This window comes from Sylvia atricapilla, chromosome 10 (assembly GCF_009819655.1).
Source record: "Sylvia atricapilla isolate bSylAtr1 chromosome 10, bSylAtr1.pri, whole genome shotgun sequence".
NCBI lineage: Eukaryota > Metazoa > Chordata > Aves > Passeriformes > Sylviidae > Sylvia > Sylvia atricapilla.
The window spans coordinates 327,258-343,700 of NC_089149.1; the positions used below are offsets into that span (position 1 = coordinate 327,258).

Here is a 16,443-nt window from a genome sequence, read left to right on the forward strand (position 1 = left end):
CGCCCGTCTGTGCCCTGGTAATGGGACCGGGACACTGTGTCCGCACCGGGGTCGTGTGTCTGTACCGGGACTGTGTGTCTGTACCGGGACCGGAGATCGGTACCGGGGCCGTGTGCCCGTACCGGGACCGTGTGTCTGTACCGGGACCGTGTGTCTGTACCGGGGCCGTGTGCCCGTACCGGGACCGTGTGTCTGTACCGGGGCCGTGTGTCTGTACCGGGACCGGAGATCGGTACCAGGACCGTGTGTGCATACCGGGACTGTGTGTCCATACCAGGACTGTGTGTCCGTACCGGGGCCGTGTGTCCGTACCGGGACTGTGTGCCCGTACCGGGGCCGTGTGCCCCTACCGGGACTGGAGATCGGTACCGGGGCCGTGTGTCCGTACCGGGGCCGTGGGGCAGGATCGCCGGTCGCCGTTCCTCGGCCGGTCTCGCTCTTGCAGCGGGGCGATGCCTCTTGGCCAGGGTCGGTGCGCCAGGGGCTGTTCCTCTGGGGAGAGACAGCGCCAGGCTGCAGTGGCCAGTGTTACAGATACACTTTAGAAAGTTGGCTTTCCGCAAATGTTAAAATGAATGCGATATGTGTAAAGTATAATGTATAAGGTATAATGTACTAATATAGTTCATTTTATTTTCTGCTATTAAGGAAACTTGGAAATAAGTGGTGTGATGAATGTGTATATATATATATATAGGTTATAGCGTAATATTAAAGTAGAAACTATGTGATGTACGATGCTTTTTGTAGCTAACCTAGAGGAATGGGAAAGATAATCAGGAATTTCCCCACATTCTTGGATTATCTGGGTGAAGATAATGGGGACAAACCCCTAAGCTCCAAAGGAAGAATTTATTGATCCTCTGTTATCAGGGAGTGAGACATGGGACAACCAAGTGGCGCCACAAAGAAATTTATCTGCAAGGAGTAAAAAATGTTAAATTGATGAAATGGGGGCAGGTTGGGGGGGTTGAAACTAGAAGAATATCTGGGCTCAAAGGAACGTTTGAATAATGCATTAGGGTCATTTGAATATGTAACATACTGATCATTTTAAAGAAGTGTTCTGGAATAGTAGGGTGTGCTTCCTGGCTGCATCCAGCCAAGATCCTTTGCTTTATTTCCGTTTCCTAATTGTCTTCTTTTTTTGTTAAAAAAATTTAAAAAAATTTACCAAAACAGTGAATCTCATTTTTCACACAGTGGAGTTGACAGTGTGTGGTGGATGCCAGGACCCCTCAGGAGCAGGGTCCAAGCTGCCCACTCCTCAGAAGAAGGGATCTGTCCCGTTCCAGCTGACGGTGGCCCCTGGCCACCTGGTCCTGATTGCCATCTCCAGGGCTGGGCGCCTCTGCCCTGGGCTGCAGGGCCCTTCCCTTCGAGCCTCTTCCCAGTGATGTGAATGAGTGTCTGAAAAGGAAATGAAAAAGAAATGTCTAAAAAAAAAAATCTAAAAAACCCGCCCCCCCTGCAAAAGGCTTCAGTGAAGGTTGAAAGCAGAAGCTTCTGCAGCTGTTTGTGTGTAGATGTGCTGCCCCAGGGGAAGGGGCAAGCAGGGCCTCCCGGGTGGGGACTGCCCCTGCCCAAGGCCCCCCCGGGAAATTCCCGTGCTCTGAGTGCAGCTCTGGGCTCCTTGCACGGTGTATTTGCATGTTGCTTTTCTGAGCAGATGCTCAGATAGGATCTGTGGCCACACCAGCTATCGACGGTTGATCTCAAATCACTCTGCTTCTCTGCGGATTTACCCTTTTTAGTTTCAAGGTTCTGACTTTGCTTTAAACGCTGCAGTGAAAGGAGAGCAAGGAAGGAAGCCCCCCGGGAGGAGGTGAGGATGCTCAGCAGCAGAGAAACAAGAGCCTTGCACCCAAGCACAAAACCTGGTTCACAACCCAAGTGTTGCTACAAGAGCAGTTTCTCCTCTCCGGGGGAAAATGAAACTTGCTGGGGAACACGAGGGACACGGTGGCACCTGGTGCTGGGCAGGCAGAGAGATTTCAGCCTCAGCCAGGAGGGCAGCCCTCTGCTCTGTGCCAGCCCCGCTGCCTCCCTGTGCAGGTTTTGTACAATTCACTGCCTTCCCAGTGTGTGGTATGGAGCTGTGTTTTGAATCCCTGCTAAACACAGGGTCGATTATATCGAGGGGCTTTTGTTACTGCCGGGCAGTGCCAGCACAGCCAAGGCCTTTTCTGTTCCTCCTGCTGCCACGCTGCTGAGGAAGGTGGAGTGCATGGCAGCCTGGGAGAGGACACAGCCAGGACAGCAGACCCCAAACGATCCAAGGGATATTCCAGACCATGGGACATCATGCTCAGTACATAAAGGGGGGGGGGGGGGGGGAAGGAAGTGAAAGGGAGGGGGAAATTTCCAGTGTGGTGTTCGTCTTCCCAAGTCACTGCGGTGTGTGATGGTGCCCTGCTCTCCTGGAGGTGGCTGAACACCTGCCTGGCTGTGGAGGAAGTGAATTAATTCTTTGTTTTCCTCGGCTTGTGTGTGTGGCTTTTACTTTTCTTGTTAACCTGTCTTTATCTCAACCCCCAAGTTCTTCAGCTTCTGCCCTTCCAGTTCCCTCCCTGATCTACTGCTGGGGAGAGAGTGAGAGCTGGATGGGGTAGAACCACGGCAGTTGAGGAGAAGGTAATTATAAATTCTGAATTGATCGTGAAACAGTCCTGCTTCCTGGTGGGTTTAAACTTTGTATCGAGTATTTAACATAGGAACAACAGTTGTCTGTGACGCCCACACCTCAGTCCCTGGTAAGCCTGGGTCCGTACCTATGGTTAGGTGGGCAGTCCGGGTCTGCTCCCGCTGCCCACTGTAGAAGTACAGGTGGAAAATTCTCTCGGATTTCCAGTCGGAGAGCAGCCGGCTGTCGGTGCCGAAGAGCACGCTGTGCCTGCCCGAGACGCTGCACAGCCACACGGGCAGCCGCGGCGTCCGCAGCGCGGGGCTCACCTGGGCGGGGGAGGATTGCCGGGACCCTGGGCTGTACCGGGACCCTGGGCTGTGCCGGGAGTCCGGGCTGTACCGGGAATCTGGACTGTACCGGCACCTGGGCTGTACCGGGACCCTGGGCTGTGCCGGGACCCTGGGCTGTACCGGGACCCTGGGCTGTAATGGGGTCCGGGCTGTACCGGGACCCTGGGCTGTACCGGGACCCTGGGCTGTACCGGGACCCCTGGGCTGTACCGGGGTCCGGGCTGTACCGGGACCCTGGGCTGTACCGGGAGTCTGGGCTGTACCGGGAATCTGGACTGTACCGGCACCCTGGGCTGTACCGGGGTCTGGGCTGTACCGGGACCCTGGGCTGTGCCGGGACCCTGGGCTGTACCGGGACCCTGGGCTGTGCCGGGGTCTGGGCTGTACCGGGACCCTGGGCTGTACCGGGACCCTGGGCTGTACCGGGGTCTGGGCTGTACCGGGGTCCGGGCTGTACCGGGACCCTGGGCTGTACCGGGACCCTGGGCTGTGCCGGGACCCTGGGCTGTGCCGGGGTCTGGGCTGTACCGGGACCCTGGGCTGTACCGGGACCCTGGGCTGTACCGGGGTCTGGGCTGTACCGGGACCCTGGGCTGTACCGGGACCCTGGGCTGTACCGGGACCCTGGGCTGTGCCGGGACCCTGGGCTGTACCGGGGTCTGGGCTGTACCGGGACCCTGGGCTGTACCGGGACCATGGGCTGTGCGGGTCCCGCTGTCCCCGGCTGTCCCTGCGCTCACCTGCCGCTCCAGCGGAGCCCGCTCCCAGCGCAGGAAGCCCACGGGGCCGCGCTGTGCCCCGGCCTCGCCATCCCCAGCGCCGGGCTCCGGGCCCCGGCCGCCGCCGAGCGCCCCCGGGATGGCCCGGCCCGTGAGGAGCAGGCTGAGCACGGCCTGGGGAAAGAGCCCGTCACACACCGGGGACACGGGGTGAACGGCTCGGTCACACACCGGGGACACGGGGTGAACGGCTCGGTCACACACCGGGGACACGGGGAAACAGCCCGTCACACACCGGGGACACGGAGCGAACGCCCCTCGCAGGTGATATCCTGCTGCCAGCCCTTGTCTGTCCCCAGTAGGGGAATGCCAGGCTGCCAGTGGCTTTTTAAAAATTATTGTTACTATCATCGTCATCATCAACTGTTTTTTAAGTGCACAGCCATGATTAAAATTGCAAAATATTTTTTATGGACTTATGCTTCTTTTCCCATTGGATTAATTAACAAGTGATATTTTTTTCCTAAATCGTATGTGGGAATAATAAAACCAGAGTGCTTGAGACACATGGCTGATCCTACCTCTGTACAGGTGACATTTCCAGAACTGACATTCAGCAGAGGAACTGTGTCACCCAAATCCTCTTGGAGCCTGCATGGGCAAGCAGAGATCATCAGGGCAGCACTGGAGCTGTGCCAGAGGCAACACTCTACCCCTCGGCCTGAACAACAGAATGGGAGGAAAGGAAAAGGCTTTTCAGAAGATGTAACCAAACTACAGGAAAATGTTTGAAAAGAGAAATATACCTTTCAAGTGTCCTAGAGAAAAGCAAACTGTATAAAAATAGGATCACTCCATGGTTTCCTTTGCCTTTGAACTGGAAAAAGATAAAAGGGATTACAGGGGAGGAATTCTGGCCAGTAAATTATAATTGATTACAACAATTCCTCTGCTTCATTACAGCCTTAGGTGTGTTGAGTTAGGTGAGTAGGGTGTTATTCCAGGAAGATTTTGTAACTAATTTTGTTGAATAGGATCAGGTAGGAAAAGAAAGAAGAAACTTCCAGTTATTGGCTAAATGGGGTTTTGTACAATTTTTCCCATATTTTTGTGGAGGCTGCAAGGAATCACATCTTTGAATGGTGCTCAAAATACTACCCTGTTTACCCAGTGTTTGTGGGCTGAGAGAACTGGAATAACGGGTGAAGTCACAGGGATTTATATGGATTTATATGGGAGCAGAATCCCTCCCCACAGGAAAGGCTGGAAATGATCCATGAACTAATTGCACATTAACTGTGTGGGTGTCCTGATGATGATGACACTGCTGGGTCCAAAATGCCCATTTTGAATGGGAAATAAGATGTAATTTAACAAGAAAATAACTTGGATAAAGCAGTTATCCCCACTTACAGAGTTTATGTGGTCACAGATGAACCCCTGAGCAGCAGCTTTCTCCAAGAACTCGAACAACTGGAGCTGTTGGGCATGAGAACCGAGAGGGTGGTGTAAGAGAGACACGAGTTGTGGCAAAACCTGAGCTTTTGAATCCTCTCTTTCTGTTAATCAAGTGAAAGAACAATGCAAAGTTTGCTCTGCCCCTTCCCCAGCCGTGGGCTCTGCGTGGGGTACAGATGTGTGGGATAAAGGTGTGTGGGGTACAGGTTTGTGGGGTACAGAGCTCTGGCTGTGTGGGGTACAGGTGTATGGGATAAAGGTGTGTGGGATAAAGGTGTGTGGGGTACAGAGCTCTGGCTGTGTGCAGGGATTCAGGGAGCAGCTTTGTGCTGACAGGATTGTCCTTTTGCAGAAGGAGGATGGGCTTTGGTGAAGGGGAGGCGGATGTATCAGGGTCCAAGAGGTCTGGGGTGATCACTGTTTATAGTGCAGCCTGAGCCAGGGAGCAGGTGTGGGAGGTTCTGTGTTTCAGGCCAAAGGTACCTTTAAGGAGAATCCCACTGGCAGAAGCCGGTTCCATACTCACTCTCTCTGTGAAGCTGCTGGCTCTGTAGCCTTCAGGTGCCATCGTGGTGACAGGGGCAGTGACGAGGCACACGACAGCTCTGCCACCTCCTCCTGCTGCCCACAGGGTCTCTGCCAGGGCCGTGGCCAGTGCCTGCCCCTGCTCCCCCGGGCCCAGCCGGCACAGCCTGTGCCAGGGGACACCAGGGCGGTGACACCGCGGGGGTGGGAGGCACGTGCCACTACCCCCAAATCAGAGGATTTGGTGGGAAGAAGCCTCATCTGGGGCTCAGCCAAGGCTTCTCCCCCAGTGCACATCCCCACCTGTATTTGCATCCCTGAACCTGGATCTGGTTTGGCCGAACCCAGAGGCTGGTGCTGACCAGGCAACGCATGGGAATAATTTTCATGTGTCCCGTGAGCAACTTACCTTTCCAGGTGTGTGGATTCTGTCTCTCTTGTGAAGAGCAGGTGTGTGGTGATGTGTGCTTGCACAGCCGCCAGAATGGCTCTTGTTCCTCCCTAGCAGCAGAAGACAAGCCCTGCCATCTGAGGAGACTACAGGAGCACAGGTCACTGCCAGCAGTCCCTGCCAGGGGGACAAGGAGCCCCTATGGAGAAGGAGCTGCAGGGTAACCCTGGCCATGGGGGCAGCAGAGATCCTGGGCTGGGTGTCCTTCCTCCCTTCGTGCGGGGGAGCAGCACCCAGCTCCAGGTACCGTGTGTGCCCTGAAGCCCCAGGGTTTGGTTTTGTCCCCTCCAGCTTGGCAGCAAAGGGACAGATGTCCTGGGGCAGCCCAGGGCTGATGTGAGGCAGGCGCAGGATGCCTGTGTCTGCTCCCTGCCGTGCTGACACACCGGGGCTCTGGTCCCCCTGGGAGCATGGAGCTGTGGGGTGCGGGGAGTGGCACCCGTGGCTGTCCCCAGCATTTCAGCCTCCAGACAAGTTCAGGGGATTTACAATCCAAGTGTGTATCTTGGCCACCTGCGTTTTGGGGTGCAGTGTTGTGATGGTAAATAAGAAAGAAGAAAACCTCCATCTGACAAAATGATAGTCCAGGTGACTTCACTTGTTGGATGTTTAGGTGGAGCAGGAATAATCAGGTAAGTCTAATTCTCAGAAGAGAAGCAGGCGTTTTCCAGCCGTCTCTCCTGAGCCTTCCCAGGACTATCTCACACAGGTATCACCGCCCCCGCCCGCAGCCGGCTGCTGGCCCTGAGCCATCCATCCCACCCAGCCCGGGGCCAGCGGCGAGGGGCTGCAGCCCTGCAGCCTGTCCGGGCCAGGGGGGAAAGGTCAGCCTGCAGGTGTGTGGGGTGTGGGGTACAGGTGTGGGGTACAGTGTGGGGGGTGCAGGTGTACAGGGTACAGGTTTGTGGGGTACAGGTGTGCGGGGTGCAGGTGTGTTGCTGCTGACATCCCCTGCCCTGGCTGCCAGCTCCCACAGGTGGCTGTGACCCCGAGCAGCCAGTGCCAGCCGCTGTGTGACCCTTTTACCTGTCCTGTCTGCAGCCCATAGGCCAGATGCGAGTGTGGTGGGTGGAAGCTGAAGTGTGCTGCTGCCCACTCACGGCTGAACACGGGGGGACTGTTCCTGAAGAGCAGCTCCTGCAGCCTCTGTGGAGGAGGAGAGGGGGCAGGGTCAGGTGTGTCACCCGCGCAGGAAGGGTCTGTGCCACCAGGGGCTCTCTGCAGTGTGTGCCCTCAGCCAGAGCAGTCACACTGCCCGCCTGCAGCCGGGCCTCAGCAGAGCAAAGGGCTGCCCTGAGCTCGGTGCATCCCTCAGCACTGGGGTGAGGCTTAGTAGCAGTGTGTAATCGCTTACATTTGGGCACAGTGCACGTTCTGAGGAAGACTGCACTGGGGCTCACCCTGCCATTGCCTGCCGGGCTGCCAAACTGCTGACAGCAGCCCCTACAGCAGTGCTTTTGGGGCCAGGCACAAAACAGGAGCTGAAATCCCTCACTGGTGGTGTTCAGGGCCCTTTCCCAGCTAAACAATTCCGAGACTCCCTGGTCCTGGCTCCTGTCCTGAGGCTGTGTGTCAGGGAAGCCCTAAGCAGGGGAAATGTTTTCTGCTGTCATTTGGCTGGTTCTCTCCGGAGAATCACTGCAGATCAGCTTTAAGGTTCATTCCAGCTGTGCTTTTTAAGAGTGTCCTAAACAGTCCGTCCTCTCTGCACACCCTGTCCAGCTGACAGCAGCCCGAAGCCTGCACTCCCAACACCAGGAAAGGCTCCCCGGACTCTTTCCCCCGGGGAGGTTCAATTACAGCTCATGGTTAATTCAGCGGGCAGCTCACCGTGGCCGTGTCCAGGGAGACGCCCCGCGGCAGCACGAGGGGCCGGGGGACGGTGGCCGGGGGCTGCGCTGGCCCTGGGGACTGTCCGGCTCCGGCTGGTCCTCGGCCAGCGCTGCTCTGTCCTTGCTGCAGGAGAGGAGCAGACGGAGCTCACCTGGGCTCCGTGCCGTGCTGGGTTTGTGCTGCCCCCAGCGCCGTGCTCCAGGGCGGGCACAGCCCCTGGCTGCGGGCACCGGCTGCCCTGGAACGTGGGTGCCCCCCACTTCCAGCTGCTTTCGGACATTGCCAACGCATCCCTGCGGGCTGCTGACTGGAGCAGGTGATAGCGGCTGTCTGACTTACAGGGAATAGCCTTCAGTGGCTCCCAAGCTAAGGGCACAGCAGGTTTTCCAAATACTTACATTTTGGGGATCTTTGTTTTCCAAAACTCACCGTGAAAACCATTAGTTTTTGATGGAAAAGTTAGTCAAGTGTTAGACTACTCGGTAGTAGGGGTACAGGTGTGATTTCAAAATATCTGAAGAAAACATCTGTTTCTCAAAGAAGCAGCATGAGAAATGAATCTCCACAGATACCTGGGCTGCACAGCCCAAAACTCACCAAACAGAAAGTATTACCTCTGGAAAGGGAGTTACTTGATGAGGTGTGCTGTTGAATTCCAAACTGAAAACGTAAAATAAAGTACAAATTAAAACACCCAACAGAGGTATTGATAGCATGTGGAGAAACCGGAGCCCAGCCAGAAGAGAACCCCAGAACAAAGGAAGAGTAAGAGCTGTAGAATTTATGTTACTGAGTACACAAGGACCGTTTGTCATTGTTACATAAGTTTTGTAATAACACATGACTCTAACAATTACAATAAATGGAATTAAAACTCTGTTAAAGAAGCAGAATAGGACTCTTACCCACGGAAACTAAAGATTTCTCTCCATTTGCTCAGATCAGAGATTCTGCTGGTGATTTCCTGCAGCTCCGTGGGTGCAGCGAGCTCAGTGCCGCGGTCATCCATGGCAGCTCCCTCCGGGCTGTGCCCCGGGCGGTGCTCCGGGCGATGCTCCGGGCTCTGGGGGCAGTGCTCAGGGCGATGCTCCGGGCGGTGCTCCTGGCGATGCTCCGGGCTCTTGGATCGATGCTTCGGGCGGTGCTCCAGGGGATTCTCCGGGCTCTGATCCGGGCGATGCTCCGGGCCGGGGCACGGGGGCTGGGGGCAGCCGCGCTCCGACCCTCGCTGCTGAGACGCGCCGACGTCCCCGCCCGTCCCACGGGGATGGAGCTGCCCGGAGAGCCCGGCCCGGCCCAGCTCAGCTCAGCTCAGCTCAGCTCAGCCCAGCCCAGCCCAGCCCAGCCCAGCCCAGCGCAGTCTGCCGGCTGTGCGGCAGCATCAATGATTAATGCCGGGAGCAGAGCGCGGACGGCGCAGCGGGGGCTGCTCGTGGGGGGCTGCCTGCGGGGGACAGGAGTGGGGCAGGAGCGGGGCAGGAACGAGCGTGGTTCCAAAAGTGGAGCAGGAGCAGGGGCAGGGGCAGGAGTGGGGCAGGAGTGGGGCAGGAGGGAGGATGTTTTCCAGAGTGGGGCAGAGCAGGGGCATTTTCCAGCACGGGGCAGGAGAGAGAGTGTCTCCCAGAGTGGGGCAGGAGCAGAGAGAGGCATTTTCATGGATGCAAGGAGGTCCAGGGTCTGTTCTGGGGCTCCCTCAGGGTCCAGGCTGGGGTTCCCTCATGGTTTGCACTGGGCAGACCATACCTGCTCTTTCAGCCACTCAAACACACAAACATTGTTGTAATTTTATTTTGCTGGTAAGAAGTTGTGGTTTGCCTTAGGAATAGTTGGGCTGGTGCTCAGGGTGGGACGTGGTGGTGGTTGGGCTGGACTTTGGGCACAGTGACCCTTGTGAGGACACCCAGACCCCAGGCTGGGGCTGCTCTGCATGGTGAAGGAATGTGTTTGGGTTTGCTGCATAGTAAACAATACTGTGAGATGCAACACAAATTATGCTTTAAGAACATACATTAACTTTGGGAGAAATATGCATATAGATTAAGAAGAAAATGATGAAAAAGGCTGGGAGTTGTGCTGACTTGCAGAAGCCCTTCCACATGATAAAACCCAGGGAGATGCAGAGGCAGAGCTCCCTCGGGAAAGGGTACAGCTGACAAACCTGTACAATGAGCAGCAGTGGTTTGCCTTCACAGTAAAAGTACAAAAAATGACATCCAAGTCAGTAAGGCCTCCTGGGCTGGTAGATGCTGAAGCACAGAGGGCTCTGATCCCTGGGTCTGACCTGTGCCTGGCACGGGGTGGATGCTGGCAGGGCTCTCCTCACCCACAGCTGGCTGGGATTGCTCCTCACCCACAGCTGGGCACAGTCCCTGCAGGTAAATGGAGCTCTCCACCTCAGTTTGCTCTGTGAGGAGCACCTCACCTCCAAGGCACCCAGGGAACCTCACAGAGGTGGTGTTTGCTGGTGAGATGCCCTTCCTGGGGAAGCAGCTCTTGCTTTAGCTGACCTGGGGATGTTCAGGGGGCGAGAGCCTGTTCTGCCTTCCCAGGCCAGTCCCTCCTGTGTTCATTCCCCAGCCCCTGCTGAGCTGCAGCCTGCACAGGAGCCTGTCTCCTGTGTTGTTGCTGCCCTTCTTCAGAGGTCCTGGTTGTTTCCTTGGTGCTGTTTGACAAGAACTTGCAGGGCTGATCTCTGGTGGAGGTACTGGGCTCAGCCCTGCTGCTCTGCCCTGGAAATGCCCTTTGCCTGGTGAGCTGCAGAGGGTTTGTCCTGCACTGCCAGGCCTGGCTGCCTCCCCCAGGCAAGCAGGAGCACGTGGCATCTCCTCTGCATCTGCTGCGCTGTGCCAGCTTTGTGACCAAGCTGCAGCAGCTGCTGGGGAAACGAGGGCTCCCAGGGCTTTGGGTTTGGAGCACAGTCTGGTTTGTTCAAAGCAAAAACTCCGAGAGTTTCATGGAGGGAAATGGAGCTGCTGCCATGCACGTGCAGCCAGATCAAAGTGCAGGGTTTGGGCTGTGCCCTTTGAGCACTGCACAGGTGAGCTGGAGGCTGAGGGGTGTTGGGGCACAGCCTGGGCATTGTCCTGTCCCTGGCTGGGTGTCCTTGGGCCCTGCTGCCCTGGCGAGGTCACGGCTGCATCCTTGCCTTCAGCAGGGCTGGAGGGCAGAGCTGCTGCTGGTGAGTGTGTGCTTCTACTGAAAGCCACTGACTGGACTTCCAGATTCAGTGCAACGCTACTGAGAGTCCTATTTGTCTTCATACCAGCCACTTTTTAAACAGTTTACAGGAAAAAAATGTCTCAATAAGATCTTACCCCAAGAAAGAGGGCTTTTTCCTCCAGACATTACCATACATGACATCTTCTTTTGTTCTGCTTACATCATATTGACACTTATTTGAAACTTCCCTTTTTCAACCTTCTCTAGAGCTAATAATTCATGAGTTGGTACATCTGCTTGTACCATTGCTGGTTGTTGATGTAATAGTGACAAATTGCTTTACTTGAAACACTCTTAAATCCCATCATTTTAATACATCAGGTCAACTGCTCCTGTGATTGTCCCGGAATCTTTTGATTTTGAAAAGGGGAATTCAAATCCAGCAAATCGGATCAGCAGGGCATTGAGGAAGTGCACCAGGGAGCAAACCAGGATGGTCCAGAAGGAATTTGCAAACTGTTCACTGTGAGTCTTGAACGTAAAAGTTCCCTCTTTGAAATTAGCAATTTTCTCTGAAAGGTGGTGGATCTTCACCTCTGAGGAGAAGAGAATCATGATGAGGCAGCCACAGGAACCTGGAAGGGAGGGGGAGATGCTCATCACCTCAGCAGTCCCTCAGCCAAGCTGTGTGAAGTAAGCTGCAGCCAAATGCCACATGGAGAACGTTTATGTGGCCCTCAGCTTTAACAGGGATTCTTTTTGGAACCCAAGCCAGTGGCTATTGAAATGAGTAAGTTTTTCTAAGTGAATTTGGCTCAGGACCAGGAGCATTTAGTGCCCTGAGCTAGTGAAGTGTCAGGGCTGATGCTCAGCTTTAAGTTGCTCATTGCCCCACCGAGCATAAAGGACCTCCCTGAACAGAAACACGTGCTGAATCCTTTGTCACATTACAATTGTAACCTGCAATACCCTGTAAAATCAGGGCAACCCTGCCCGTCAGCCAGGCCAGCAGCCCAGAGAGCAACCCTCTGCTACCCCTGTGTGACAGGGGTTCCTCAGAGCTGCTGGCAGCCCTGCCTCTGGCTGCTCAGCTCCTCTGTCCCTGGGAAGGCTGTGCTGCTCCAGGTGCTGGCCTCGCCCACATTGCCTGCAGCCCTCCTGTTGTGGGACCATCACTGGCATATTTGGGTTGTTTTTTCCCCCTATTCCTGCTCTGGTGTGGTTCCTGGGTCTGACTGTGCGCGTGGTGCCAGTGATGCCACCCCAGCTCCGGGTTCCTGGGGCCCTTCTGCCGTGGCTCCCTGCAGCTGCTTGCCCCTTCCCATCCTGCCACCCACCCTCACGTGGGATTTCCGCAGCTAATCTCCCACCTTCCACCTGGAAAACACAGGCTTTGATTATGGCAGAGTCACCTGCCTTCCTGCTGCCTCGCCTTTGCCAGTTTGGAGTGAATGCAGCCGCATTTTATCCCAGTTTAACCCCAGTTTAACCCAGTTTAGCCCAGTTTAACCCAGTTTAATGGCTCTGCTGGCCTGGGAAGAGGTGCTGGGGGCAGTGCCAGCCCAGCACAGCCCGGGGCACTCACAGGAGATGAAGCTCCACAGGTACAGCCCCAAGGGGCCGTGCAGGGTCTCGTAGGGGCTGCCAAAGGCATTGAGCGTGAAGAACCCTGCGGCCACCAGGGCAAAGACAATCAGCACTGTGCAGAAGACAATGACACTGACGTGGATGCTTGCAGGGATAATTCTGAGCAAATCTGGAAAAACTGAAAGCAAAACAAACACAACATTATTATTATACATATTAGGCAAAGTTGTCTCTGATGTCAGGCCGGGGGTTCCTGCTCATTTATGACAATTGTTTTAATCCCGCTCTGCTAAATGCAGCCAGATGAAACCATTATTTAGAAATGGTTGTTCATGGATGTTTGGAGGCAGAAAAATTTTGTGAAACTCAGATTCATACATTGGCCTAGAGAGAGAGAGAGAGAGAGAGAGCGCAGCTCCAGGGAAAGCCTCTCCTCCTTCCTGAGGGTGATATTTGGTCCTTAATGTGGAAAGCATCTTCTGGGGAAAAACCAGGAGGCTTTATTTGAGGAGGCAGGTCTGGCACAAGGTGTCACCAAGGCCTCTCTCAGTGCCAGTGTTATGGGGCTGATCTCCCTTGGCTGAGGGCTTGGCCACCCACTCTTCTCTGGGAGTGGGACAATAACTCTTTCTTTAGACCTTGTTTTCATTTATGTTCATGAGGTCCCATAAAAGGCTGTGACATGGGAAAGAAAATTATGCCGTGATTGTGGATGCACAAATTCAGGAATAATTTGTTCTAAATATTTTTATGCAGCTTTTAGGCTTCTGTTTCAGATTGTAGTCCTGTTTGTCTAGGACACAGGGATAGTCATTCAGACAGCAAGAGCAATGATTTTTAAAAAATCCTGTTTGTTTGGCAAAAAGAGGTGCTTTGGAAGGAACTGTGAAATACACTCAGCTGCTCCTGATCCATGTGGGCATGGCTGAAGGAGGTAATTAATAGTGCCTGGTGCTGCTCTGCTGGGGCTGTAACGTGAGCAGAGGAAAGCAGCCTCACATCAATTACTCCTCCTGGTGAAGTCTGTACCAGGGAACTGCCCTGCAGCCCCAGGCAGCACCACAGAGCAGCAGGTAATGGGGCATTGGCTCCATTTATCTCCCTGACTAAATGGAAGGGAAATTAATGAAACAAACGTCTGCAAGCCTCAGGAAGTTCAGCTTGGCCAAGTGCAAGGTGCTGGCTGTGGGTCAGGGCAGCCCCAGCACAGACACAGGCTGGGTGGGATGTCTTGGGGGTCCCTGAGGAGAGGGACGGGGTGCTGTGGAACTCCCCGTGCTCTGCCCTGGGCTGGCCCCACAGTGTGAGGGGCAGGGCAGGGGGATGCTGCCCCTCTGCCCTGCCCAGGTGGGGCTGAGCAGCCCCAAAACAGCACAGAGCTGCTGAGGGAGCCCAGAGGAGCCCATGGAGGAGGCTGGGAGAGCTGGGGGTGTCCAGCCTGAGGAAGCGAAGGCTCTGGGGACACCTCAGAACCCCTCCCACGGCTTCCCTGTGCAGGACTCCTACAAGGAATAGCATTAGCTCCTGTGACACTATCTGATGTTTTGGGAAAACATGCAGAGCTCTGCATTTAATAATACAATTTTGTATGGTTTGTTTTAAGAAAATAAATTAGAGCATGGTATTGAATCCTCCCCTGGGTACCAGCATCTATAGCTGGTTCTGTCATTAACATTTTATATGTGATGTATTAGGGAAAATTAATTCCAGAAGCAATGTTGTCTTGAGAGGAAAACATTCCTCCACGGTGCTGAATGAACCCATGTGTGCTGTGCATGGCAGAGACCTTTAGAAAATGAACCACTGACCTAGAAACTGATGGGAATGAGTGGGAACAAATGGAGCAGAAGTTTTCCCCAGCTGAACTGGGTTTGCTGGCTGAGCAAATTCAAATTATAATTAAAAGAGAGACAGTGGTCAGAGGGGAGCATTTAATGGGAACAAGCACAGAACTAAATCATCTTGCCTGTTTTCCATGTCTGTTCTCCTCGGAAAGGCTGAAGTGCAGCGAGTGCATTAAGCTATGGCTGTGTATTTTGTGAGTTTGTCCTGCTTTCCTGAAGGCTCCTGGTGAGCTTCCAAGGCACCCAGGTGATGGGAGGGGGCTGCTGCAGCCCCAGGAACAGATCAGCACCTTGTTCTCAGTGCTCTCTGAGGTGAATGCTCCTGACCCCTCAGGGCTGTCACTGCCTGAACCTGAGTGTCAGTCCCAGAGCTGCTGGCAGCTGGACCAGCCCTGGTCATGTCTCACTACAGCACTAAACCAAATCCTGGGGGTTGCACAGACCCCTCTGAAAATTCACCCACAGTGCAATAACTGCACACTGGGATGGCACACAAAGCAATCAAGAGGGAACTTGAGTGTTTAAGCAGACTACTGACAGAATTTAGAGAGAGTAATTACTAATACTATATTAAATTACCTTGGTTTACTATTTTGGGAAAACGTTATATAGTAAATAGTTTCTGGTCCGTAGTCTGGCAACCTTCCCTTGCATAACTAACACTTTGACATTCTGTGTGTCAGGTACCAAGCCAGGAGCATTCCCCAGACAGCCTCCCCCAGTCCTCCTTCCAATAGTGCCACAGACTGCAAACTTTGGGGCTGCTTTGTTTCTCAATAGCAGCCAGTGGCCCTGCTCTTTCCTGAGGTTCTTGTTGGTTTAGTTCGTTCTTTTTGCCAACACAGATGTAAGGTGGTAATGCTGGCACACAGAGGAAGATGACAGAGATTAATTAACCCCTCCAAATATTCTTTTTAAAAGTACTAGTATAAATCTTTTGGAATGTGGCTATCTGTGTGACTCCACCATAGATTCTTGATCACATTAGTGCCAGGCTGCATTAGTATGATAAAACAAGTTATTGACCCTGCAGATCAGAGCACGGTCAGGGCAGCTTTGTCTTGGCGGGGCCACGCTGTGGGCTCGGTGTCCGTGTGTCCGTGTGGGCAGCCCCGTCCCCGTCCCCGTCCCGTCCCTGCTCCGTCCCCGTCCCCGTCCCGTCCCTGCTCCGTCCCCGTCCCTGTCCCCGTCCCTGTCCCCGTCCCTGTCCCCGTCCCCGTCCCCGTCCCGTCCCCGTCCCTGTCCCTCTCCCTGTCCCTGTTCCTGTCCCTCTCCCAGTCCCCGTCCCCGTCCCCGTCCCGTCCCCGCTCCGTCCCTCTCCCCGTCCCTCTCCCCGTCCCTCTCCCCGTCCCTCTCCCCGTCCCTGTTCCCGTCCCTCTCCCCGTCCCCGTCCCCGTCCCTCTCCCCGTCCCCGTCCCCGTCCCTGTCCCGTCCCCGTCCCTGTCTCCGTCCCTGTCCCCGTCCCTCTCCCAGTCCCCTCCCTGTCCCTCTCTCAGTCCCGTCCCTGTCCCCGTCCCTGTCCCTCTCCCTGTCCCTCTCCCAGTCCCTGTCCCTGTCCCCATCCCGGTCCCTGTCCCTCTCTCGGTCCCCGTCCCGCCGGCGCAGCGCTGCAGGCAGCCCGAAGCCCCGGGTACTCACAGGAGAAGTGGAAGGGTCTCCCTCCGAGGCCGCACTGCCGCACCCGCTGGCCGGAGAAGAGCCCGTACTGGACGTGGCCGATGAACTTGTGCAGCTCGGGGCCGCTGGCGTTGACCAGCAGCGCTCCGGTGCTGCACAGGACGGAGGCGCGCACCCAGCGCTGGGTGCCCAGGGCCGCCGCCGCGCCCAGGGCGCACGCCAGGCTCAGCAGCCCGGCCGTGCAGAACACCAGCTTCTTCTGCTGCGCCGGCAT

At 55.2% G+C, this 16,443-nt stretch overlaps 2 protein-coding genes across 2 annotated transcripts; both read right to left on the reverse strand.

The window, feature by feature from the left end:
* Positions 1 to 969: 969 nt before the first annotated feature.
* On the reverse strand, positions 970 to 8,971 carry MINDY4B (MINDY family member 4B). The gene is made up of 12 exons (XM_066326462.1): positions 8,868 to 8,971; positions 8,595 to 8,622; positions 7,960 to 8,085; positions 7,156 to 7,275; positions 6,088 to 6,179; positions 5,680 to 5,845; positions 5,109 to 5,174; positions 4,502 to 4,572; positions 4,178 to 4,346; positions 3,717 to 3,869; positions 2,772 to 2,952; positions 970 to 1,410 (listed from the first exon to the last, which is right to left on the reverse strand). The coding sequence occupies exons 1-12, from the start codon at positions 8,969 to 8,971 to the stop codon at positions 1,268 to 1,270; spliced, it is 1,419 nt and encodes a 472-aa protein (XP_066182559.1). The 3' UTR covers positions 970 to 1,267.
* A 2,519-nt stretch (positions 8,972 to 11,490) lies between these two features.
* Positions 11,491 to 16,443, reverse strand: CLRN1 (clarin 1). Its single transcript, XM_066326419.1, has 3 exons — positions 16,191 to 16,443; positions 12,707 to 12,886; positions 11,491 to 11,756 (listed from the first exon to the last, which is right to left on the reverse strand). The coding sequence occupies exons 1-3, from the start codon at positions 16,441 to 16,443 to the stop codon at positions 11,491 to 11,493; spliced, it is 699 nt and encodes a 232-aa protein (XP_066182516.1).